This window comes from Diabrotica undecimpunctata, unplaced genomic scaffold (assembly GCF_040954645.1).
Source record: "Diabrotica undecimpunctata isolate CICGRU unplaced genomic scaffold, icDiaUnde3 ctg00000883.1, whole genome shotgun sequence".
Classification (NCBI taxonomy): Eukaryota; Metazoa; Arthropoda; class Insecta; order Coleoptera; family Chrysomelidae; genus Diabrotica; species Diabrotica undecimpunctata.
The window spans coordinates 5,737-16,099 of record NW_027312468.1 but is presented as its reverse complement, the minus strand read 5'-3'; the positions used below and the strand labels follow the sequence as shown (position 1 = coordinate 16,099).

The 10,363-nt window shown below is 34.1% G+C and overlaps 1 protein-coding gene across 1 annotated transcript; it reads left to right on the top strand.

Annotated features, from left to right (window-relative positions):
* Positions 1–1,387: 1,387 nt before the first annotated feature.
* On the top strand, positions 1,388–4,406 carry LOC140431644 (uncharacterized). Its single transcript, XM_072519533.1, has 2 exons — positions 1,388–1,574; positions 4,135–4,406. The coding sequence occupies exons 1-2, from the start codon at positions 1,478–1,480 to the stop codon at positions 4,404–4,406; spliced, it is 369 nt and encodes a 122-aa protein (XP_072375634.1). The 5' UTR covers positions 1,388–1,477.
* Positions 4,407–10,363: the final 5,957 nt, after the last annotated feature.

Genomic DNA, 10,363 nt, shown 5'->3' with positions numbered 1-10,363 from the left:
TTTTCTCCCAGCTCGCGTTTATATCTTCGATGTTGTCTATTTGTTTCAGCTGAATCTTTTGTGATAGCCTCCTTTGGTACATTTCTCTTGTAGAGTCGTTCCACAGTGATTCTACATTGAATTTTTCCTCGGTGATTTCGTGTAGAAAATGTTTTGGTGTTATTTTCATTCTTATTTTTGCTAGTACTAGTTTGTGTTCACTCCCTGCGTTTGCTGAGTTTAAAGTTCGGATATCTAGAATCTGCTTTAGTTGAATTTTTGTATTAGTGACTATAAAATCAATCATATATTTGTGCCCCCTGGAGTTTTCAAATGATTTATACTGGAGCTTATGGTCGACAAATGTATTATTGATTCTCAGTTCGTTGAAGCACAGATATTAGCCATAAGTTCTCCATTTGCGTTGACATGGTTTTCATTAAATCTTTGTTTTACTCCTGGAACTATTTCATTTCGGATTCGTGCATTAAAGTCACCCATAAGAATTAAAGGTTTTTCACGAGCTGTTTCATCCAGGATGATTCTGTATCCTGTATCAAGCGTGCGATAGTTTATATTTTCTTGCAATCTTGACCCAGCAATGACATAGCTGCTGCACGTTACCATGCCCTCAATTGATCCTTGGATGCTTATTTGTTAAATCTTATTCGCACTTGATATTGTTCTAAACCTATTTTCTTGTGGCATTTTAATTATCTTCATCATCAGCTCATTTTAAGTCTACTGCAGGAGATAGGCATTCCCTGTTTGTATCCGGACTGCACAGTCTTGTGCAGTATTGATTTCATTTTTTCGTCATCTTTTGCAGATCATCTTGCCATAATATAGATGGTCTTCCTTTGTTTCGTGTATCTGTTTTTGGTCTACATTCGGTTAACTTACATGTCCACCTTCCATCATTCATCCTTGCCACGTGGTCAGTCAATCTTCATTTCAATCTGCAATCTCTCTCTCCACATCTGTAACTTTGGATAGATGTCGTAGGTCTTCGTTTCTGTTCTTGTCTTTTATTGTTACGTTTGTTTGTTTTTGCCTCAAAAAATGTGGCATTTTATAGATGTGGCATATGATGGATTGGTACGTTCACTAATCGTTTTGCTTGAATATCTGTATCGTAAATAATGATCACTCCATGTTTTTGGTTATCTTTTTAAATTTTTGAGAAAAATATTTTCATTGAATTTTAAATGAACATAAGTACCTCAATTTGATAAGACTAAATAAACAATCTACAAACAAAGTTTTTCAATTTTACTATTGATACAATCTTGATAATTAGGTACCATTATGAATAATAAATAATGACTTATCATCTTACAATTTTAAGAATGCAACTAATTGTGTAATTGTTTTAATTTTAATAACATTAGGATATGCATATAATGAGGTACAATTTTCAGGTGATCTAAATTTCGACGATTTGCTGCTTCCCGAAGAAAATACATATATCATTCTGGAAAAAGGTAATTCTCAGAATATGTCTCACCATCTTAATAATAATCCTCTATCGTCTTGCCTTCCTCAAGGTCTACTATACCACAGGGATCTCGAGTTACCCTCAAGTGTGCCTACAGGTAAGTAACAAAAATGTTTTTAGAATCGACAGTTGCTTGATTAAAATTAATATTAACGTAAACACTTGAGAATTGGCAATCAAAAAATATTTTCCGGGCAAAAAATAGTAAAATCGTCACTATCGTGAGAATAGAAGTGCCTGACCAAAGACAGAACTTGAGTAGACCGGAAATTGAGTCTGATAGGGATCTATAAACACTGGTAAAAATTTGCAAACTGGATTCTAGGAACACTGTAGAGTCATCACAGCACAATGACAAAGACTGACAGAAATAAAAAATACAAATGACAAAATCGTAGTTGTCATTGACCGTAGATCACTAGCACAATTCATTTATTGACGTGACATGCAATAAAAACGAAACATTTCATAAATGTTGTTTTTTTTTTCGAAGTTTATCTTCCAAGTAAGACGTTCTGAAGTTGTGGAAGGTCCAACTACTGCTATATTACTAAAAATGGTTTGGGACATCAAGGTCCTGTGGTTGAGTCCATCGAACGGTCATCTTAATGTTATGGAGACATGGCAGTTTTCATTGGCATTTTTTCTCATCGGAGATAATTAAAAGGATACTATTAGTGAACGGGTGTTACTTTAGATTAACAAAATACCTGCAGAATAGAAACTTAAGCACAAAGTAACAGTACATACGACAACAATTTCTGCTGACATACGACAACAGTGCTGACATATGTATTAGAAACGTAGACTATTTCTAAACAGGTACAAATCATGTTAACGAAATATTTTAAAAAGACTAATTTGTGCAATATTTAAAAGCGGCATCTAGATAAGGCGATATAACTTTAAGATCTGGAGGAACATAAAAATAGATACCTAGGATCGCCGTGTGAAGAGCGAATGAAAATCATCCTCACAGGGAACACAAGGAATATTGGTGCGAAAAAATTGTCATCGTTGAAATGAACCGGAATGACTGGCGAAACAGACTAGTATACTTCGATTCTCAAATAGAACCCTAGTACCACTGATCGTGATCCAAACTTATAGCCACAATAATAGCCGTACTAACCAAAGAAAATCTAAAAACTAATGATATTAAACTTTCTATTTAAGATTTTTTTTAGGGGTGACGTCACTCCATCCTAGGATGCTACAGATATGATAGTGCCTGGGTATTGATAAGTATCCCCCTTGAAAATAAATTCAACGGGTCTGAGATTTTTCCAAGAAATTAATTATTTGCCCTAAAATACCTCATGTTTTGTTTCAAGTGCGTCACCCTGTATAAAATCGTTGATCTAATTACGAAAAATATATGAAAATTGGCATTGAATATATTTATACCTAACGAATGGTATGTAATTGGCCCTGTTAAGGATGAGTGGCGGTGTGTGGTGAGTTATCTAAGAACTACATTAAAGCTAAAAGAACGCAACATTTAAAAATCTGTAAAATGTCATACTTCGTCGTTTTACTTTCTTTTATAATCAACTTTTATATTTATTATATTTCATTTTAGAATCAACTTATTGTACATTAAGTAAATAAATGTTTCGCACTTTGGAAAATTTGAACACTGTTGTTGCGTTCTTTTGGCTTTAGTATAGTTCGTAGAAAACTCACTACGCACCTCCAGTCATCCTTAACAGGACGAATATAGCTTTAACTGAGTATAATGAATCCTCAATGAGCTAATCCCCTGAGATACTTGACAAATTGGGACATGTAATGTACATCACGGTTCTCAACATATTTGTGGTGGAAAAATACATATACCTTACACAAATTAAAGATCACAAGAGACAACCAAGCATTCGAACTACGAAGAAGAATAAACCTAGCATGGATAGCCTATGGAAAAATCAAAGACGTCTTTAAAAGCGATATATGAGAATTTCTTTAAAACGTAAAACATTTGACCAATGTGTGTTGTCTGTGATGACCTATGGTGCCTAAAATTTGACATTGACAGCTACAACTTCTGAAACGCTGCAAATAGCTCAGGGGATAATGGAAAGGTCAATGCTGAGTATATCGCTTCGTGACCGAATTAGAAATGAAGATTTAAGACGAAGAACAGGAGTTACCGATGTAATTTCCCGAATTGCCACACTGAAATAGAACTGGGCCGAACACGTCCCCTAATCAGTGATGAAAGGCAGACGAAGAGATTGCTTGAGCGGAGACCGAGGTTAGACAAAAGGAGTCGAAGAAGACCCCCTCTTCGTTGGACTGACGATCTCAAGAAAATGTCAAGAAATTGGATGAAAAGTGCTCAATGGACAAAAATGAGGGAGGCCTATGTTCAGCAGTTAACGCAAAGGGCTGGGTGATGATGATGTACAGCGTACGGAAGGGCGGTATGTTTATGTAAATCTAGTATGTAAGAAACAGGTATAAGAATATCTACATCTCCATAAATTGTTTTTTACGCTAGTATTGAAGTTATTAAACCATGCAGTATAATACTAATGATGGTAATTTAATTTGTGCCATTGTCATTCTGCTAAAGAATTTAAGGTAATAAGTTGTATTGTCGCCAAGCTTTCCATTTATTTTCAAGAGTAACTTCTTAAGTTTCAAATATTTTTTAGGTAACTTCGACCACTATAAATACAAAACTCCTGTTTCGGCTTTTTCACCGGAAAGCCAAAACAGTTCTAGTTCCTCATTGGTACACTCTCTCTCATCTCCATCGAATGTGTCAGCTTTTCCGAAAAAACACAGCACTTTACAAGAACTCCTAGTCAATAAAGATCCATATGGTTCACCAGATAGGTCTATTTTAGGCCAGTCTTTTCCCGAAAGACACACGATGGTTCCTGGACAGAGCATGAAAATGGCGAGGACGCCGAGTTCCAGGTAAGCTTCTTTTTATTTGTGTTCTTATTATAAAAGCCACCTTCGTTGCATGCATCTTTTGATTCCACGTTTTTTACTAGCTTTTGTCAAATCATTAGTTGCTCTAGTGATTTTCATTTTAACGCTCTTTGTCTTCCCTTCTTGTGTCTCAGGTGAGACACAAGAAAGGGAATTTTCCTCGTAGTATCGATCAAATTTCTGATCAGATTTCAAAAATCCCATTGCTCATCGGTACATCAGTGCTGCCAGGTTGACTATAAATAGTCAGTGTCACCTTGAATTTCCAGTACACAGAACATAGAGCAATGCAATTCTAATGAAAGTTTTTCCACAGCGATGCCAATTTTATCCAAACGAATTTGTAATCGAACATTAGATAGATCAAATTAAAATCATTGTAGAAAGACAGAAATCAGCAATTATAGGATTGATATGCATAATAACCACATTATATCAAATAAACTTTTTTCGTATAATTATTCTATTTTTTAATATAAATTTAAATTTATGTTTAACTGACATTATATTCTTCTTTTCTATTCTATTTTTTAATATAAATTTAAATTTAACTGATTTTATATTAAATTTATCTTGCACTTTTCATCATCATCATTTTTCTCCACAACCCATGGTGGGTTTTGGCCTGCTCAAGGATAAGTCTCCATTCTCTCCTATTCTTCGCCTTGGCTTTCCAGTTTCGTACTTCCAACATTCTCAAATCTTCCTCCACCTGATCCTTAAATCGTACTCTGGGTCTGCCTCTCCTTCTCACTCCATCTATTCTTTGGTTATAAATATGTTTTGGCGGCTCCATCTCATTCATTCTCTCTATGTGACCTAACCAATGCAGCCGGTTTATTTTGATGGACCTAATAATATCATATTTGTCATACAGGCGGTAAAGTTCGAAATTATAGCGTCTACGCCATAATCCGCCCTCCTGTACTCCTCCATAGATATGCCGGAGGATTTTACGTTCAAAGCATCTTAAACGTTCCTCATCGCTCTTTGTCATCGTCCATGTTTCCGACCCGTAGGTGAGGATGGGCTTGATAAGAGTTCTGTATATCACTAGTTTCGTTCTTTTTGTAACTAGGCTTGTTAAATTTTTTTTTAGCCATAATAGGCTCTATTTGCCAAATATATCCGTCTGTTAATTTCTGCACTTACTGCATTATTCTGATTAATTTGTGAGCCTAGGTATATAAACTCTTACTCCTTCGAAAGTATATGTTCCGATCGTTAGATCTTTGGTTTGGGCTGCTTGTATATAATTTGATACTTTCATATACCTCGTTTTACTAGTGTTGTAACCGTTTCAAAAGATTTAAAAGAAACTCATTATATATTTCGATTATATTTTTTTTTAATAAAACTAATAGCCCCATCTATCTGTCAAGTACCTACCTGTAGTCGACTCAAGGATTCTTCTGTAATTCCCAAATATATCCGGTAGATGAGCATATTTTTCAACTTGTCACTCACGCCCAATTTCCAGATTCAGGCGCCATGACAGCGCTTCGCTTTTTTCTGTTAAGACCGTCCAACCGTTAAGACGTGTTTCCAAAGTTGGTCTCAATTCAGAGACCCTTATTGGAGAGGCTATAATGCTGCTATTATATTTCTAATACTCGTCGCAAGATAGTATTGCTATGGAGTTATTCCAGATCATGGCCCAGTAGCAGTATCTTTTTTTTTGGAATCCCTAACCCCTCTTATCTAGGATGGTGGTGATTTGATATAGTACGTAGCTGAATCAATGCTTTATTTGGTGACATTAAATAAGAAGAGAAACAGAGCAGATTAAGGTTGTACCAATTTTTATTATACCTACTTTCAAGACAACAGAAATGATTATGAACTCAAAAAAATGAAAATATAGTGAAGTGTTCTAATTTAATTTAAAGGTTTATTTTCTTCATTGTTCCTAGTTGATAAATAACTATATTATTTTCAATGTAAACAAATTTCGAAATTTGGGGTTAATATATATATATACATTCATTTTCTTTATAACCAATTCTTAATTTAATACGATACAAAGATTTTTTGTTTATGATAATGTTAACATAAAATAATATTTTGGAATCCCTTTGGGATGACGTAACTTTTAATGTTTTCTTTTTGTTCATTGCTAAGAAATAATAAAGAATAGTTTTCTTGTACACTTTCAATAAATCTTAATTTTTTTTTGCTCTTCCCCTTTGAGGATAAACCAGGGGTGGCGTCCAATAATAAATTATAATTTCATATTATCTAATTGTGCTTGAATTTAAAATACGATATAGTTTCTATAACCCCGCCCTAATTCTCTTCGACAACGAGCGATTCTGGCCTTGTAATATTATTGTAGCACGGCAAGCGTTACAAAATGGCGCCCTCCGACGTGGGGCATGTTTTAGATTTGCTCCATTTGTACCTTCGTTACAAAATGTCGCCCAGCGTGTGGGGCTTTTGAATATTCCTGTATCTTCAGAGTTTTTTTCAATATTATTAGTTGTTTTGTACCCCCCTGTATATGTGGTTAATTAAGTCTGTATGTTTTGAACCATTTTTTTGGTTAAATTGTGTATTTGTTTTATCCAATTTTTCATTAAATCAACACTGCTACTATTTTAGAATTTTTTGCAAAGTATTTATATGTATTATCGTTTTTAGTCCTTCGTAAAATTACGTAGAAATATTTCCGTCTATTTTCTGAGATCAAAATAAAACGTATTTGGAATGATGTGATGTAAACATTCACTGCTTAATTTCTTTTTGTCGGTATTCTTAATGCGAACGATATTAATTTGTGTATTTACAGACTCGTCTAAAAAATAAACATTCCATGTTAGAAATTTTGTTTACGTTCATGAAATAATTGATTTGGTATCTAAACGCTGGCCTTTTCTTAGAAGCGTTTGTAAGTAATATAATATTTCGTCGTTCTTTTTTAGTGTTTAGATTGAGTGAAACCTTGAAATTATTCCGGCTAATATGTCTCGACAATTTGTATAGTCCTCAATTCTTTTTCTTTGCAGTTCAGTCTTTTGTTTATAGGAACCATAATAATTATATTCCTCAATGTGTTTATTTTAAATAAACGAAATGGCTCTTAGCGTTCGGTATTTGAAAAATCAATTAAGTGAATTTTATTTCTTAACCTTGATTCATGGTTTTTATTTGCGGGCAAACAGCCGGGAATTATACCTATATACAGGCTGTCCCGACCTACCTTATTTTAAAATGTGTTATCTGGATTCGTGTAGAATACTTACGCGAAATATTCTTTTTTCGAGGATTTGAAGTTGAGTTCTTTGATATTAGGATGTTTTTAATATGTTTTTTTTAGTCTGTTATCTGTTAAATTTTCTTTTTAATCTGTTTTTCGTTTATTTTAAAAAATTATTTTTTCATAGTTTAACTTTTTCGTACTTTGAAAAGAAAATTTTATTTCCTGAAAAGGAAAATGCTTTCTATATTTTACAGTCCATGGTTCTTTTGTTTTGAATGTATAAGGAAGTAATGATATGACTTCGTTTTTCTCTGCCTAAGGCGTCTTTGTTGAGAATATAGAGCGGAAATATTGTTACTCTCCTTCTGTTATGTTAATTTTATGTCTTTGTGTGGTCAGATGTAGTAGAAGTATGTTTTTGGTACTGGAATTTATTGTTATTTGTGGTTTTACCTTTTTCTTTTCTCGAGATGTCCTGTAGGACGTACAGGCACGTGACCTGTATTATTGTATCTTGAGTTATTTGTGTGGATGTCAGACTGTTGTATACGCAGCAGCTTTCTTTTTTTGTCGTTGACATTTTTGCGGTCTTCTAATAGTTTATTAGACCACATATATCTTTTTGCTTTGAGACTTTTGGCTAAGGCTCAAAAGCTTTCATTTATTATCTTGTGTTCACGATATGGTACAAGTGAGGTTGAAGTAGTTTGCTGTTGTCTATTGTGACTCTTTGTATATACAGAGGTGAAACAACCCGCTGCCGCCTATTGTGAATTTATCTTTTATCTTTATGTCGACGTTAAGACCACGTTTGTTTAACAATTGAGATAGTTCTGGTACTACCGTAAATGACCCACTGAGAATTAAAAGTTTATATTATTTTGACTCTGTTAGAGTTCTGCTAAAGAATGGTAAACATTTCTTTGTGATTTGTATGACGACCATATTGAATTCAATTAGGTGTCAAAAATGTTTTACTATTCAACTTTTTTTATTGTTGTGGTGTGTTACATCCAACATCATGATTTTTTTATTATTGACGATGGACTGTAATATTTTTCTATTTCTTTGGAAGACTGTAATGATTCTTCCGTTCCTTTTAAGTCTTATCGTAAGTTTTTGTTTCGTGGAAGACTCCTACAATTTTTTTTTGTTTCTTTTGGAAACAACAGTTTTAGACTAAACTGTTTGTGTATCGATTATGGTTTGTTATGCCATATACCCCCTTTCTTTCTTCTTCTCCAAGATTGTGTATTAACGGTTTGGATTTATTTTCTTCTTTTGTCCTTCTGGAAGTTTTCTTGCTTGGAAATTTTCTTCTGTGATCAATCCCAGAGATATTCTTATGGAACTATTGGCCATCCTTTCTTCTTTTGCGTTAGTTTAATTTTCAACCAGTGGTTGGAAATTCACTCATTGCTTGACTGTCATAGTCAACTTTATTATTGTTTGATGCTATTTAGGTTATCTACCTAGTGGATAACCATAGCGAAGCTTGCTAAAACTACTTAGTTGGCCACCCGCCTTTGTTGAGCTGGAAGCATCCCTCTTTTCGCTCCCAGAAACTTTAACACTGGTCTGTTCCACACTTTTGGTTAGGTTAGAGCCATATTTATAGAAATCTGCCATTGGTCGTTGTGCCTAATAGCCAACGAACTGTACCTGATGTCGATTCATTAAATCGAGCATCCAGTTTAATTTTGCATGTAAATATGTGATTTTTGTTTATATTTTTTTTGTTTTATTCAGACCTAAAATTTATCTAAGTCAGTGTTTCGTCGGATAATTCAGATTTGTCTGAAACCGAATAAATCGGTTTTCTTAAATTTTTAATACCTTTCTTCTAAAATGTTTAGTCCATTCTTAATTTTTAATTTTTTAGTTGATTCCCTTTACGCCTTTGCGTACTTAATCTTTGCTACCTTCTCCAGCGACTATTCAATCCCTCCGTGGCCCGTGTACAGGAAGAGTTGCGCTAACGCGAACTTTATCCTGGAGAGGATTCGTTTCCTTTCCAAATTTTTTTGGCGTGGGGTCAGTACGGCACTGATACCCTAGTACTTAGTACATTGAATACCACTTTGCTTCGGCAAATCTGTCCCTTAATGCTTCTTTCCCTTCAGGAAGTTGACACGTTTCAATTTTTTTTGAGCTGTCTCGACAACCCTTGTTTTATGTCGGTGGTGTTGACTATTAGTCAGGGAGCATCCTGCTATAGTCAAGTGGATTAGTGGACCTATCCCTATTCCAATTAATAATTTTGTTTATCTCAGATGTTGTCGCAAAGAGACGAGCCTCTGGAAGTAGTGTAGAGACTCCGCACGTCGATCTCCAGAGCAACTCAGTTTGGCTCGCACCCCAGTTCGTTGAACTGTTTTACTTTTTTATTATTAATATTGATCATTTATTGTGTTCAATATGTCTATATATATATGTATATATGTCGTATTTCTTTTCGACATAAATTTTATTTTTATCTTATCTTATTCTACTTCGGTATTATTCTCTCTCTAGTTTGTATTGATCGAGATCTTAAGTTATGCTACCCCGACCAAGAACCTATATTGATTTTAAGGGTGTTTGCAAAATTTAATCTCATTTTATTTTTAGAATGCCTTGGTAGAGTGTGATATTTTTATGCTTATGTTAGTTTATATTACAATAAATTGTACATACCTTTAGTTGTCTTCAAGTGGATACAAAATTCAATTTATCTTATTTTACGGATTTATAAATCCAAGTAA

Bases quoted from the DNA above. Each gene is read 5' to 3' on its own strand.
- LOC140431644 (XM_072519533.1), top strand. From the start codon at position 1,478: ATGTCTCACCATCTTAATAATAATCCTCTATCGTCTTGCCTTCCTCAA. The intron at 1,575-4,134 runs GTAAGTAACAAA...AATATTTTTTAG, and splicing joins ACCCTCAAGTGTGCCTACAG to GTAACTTCGACCACTATAAA.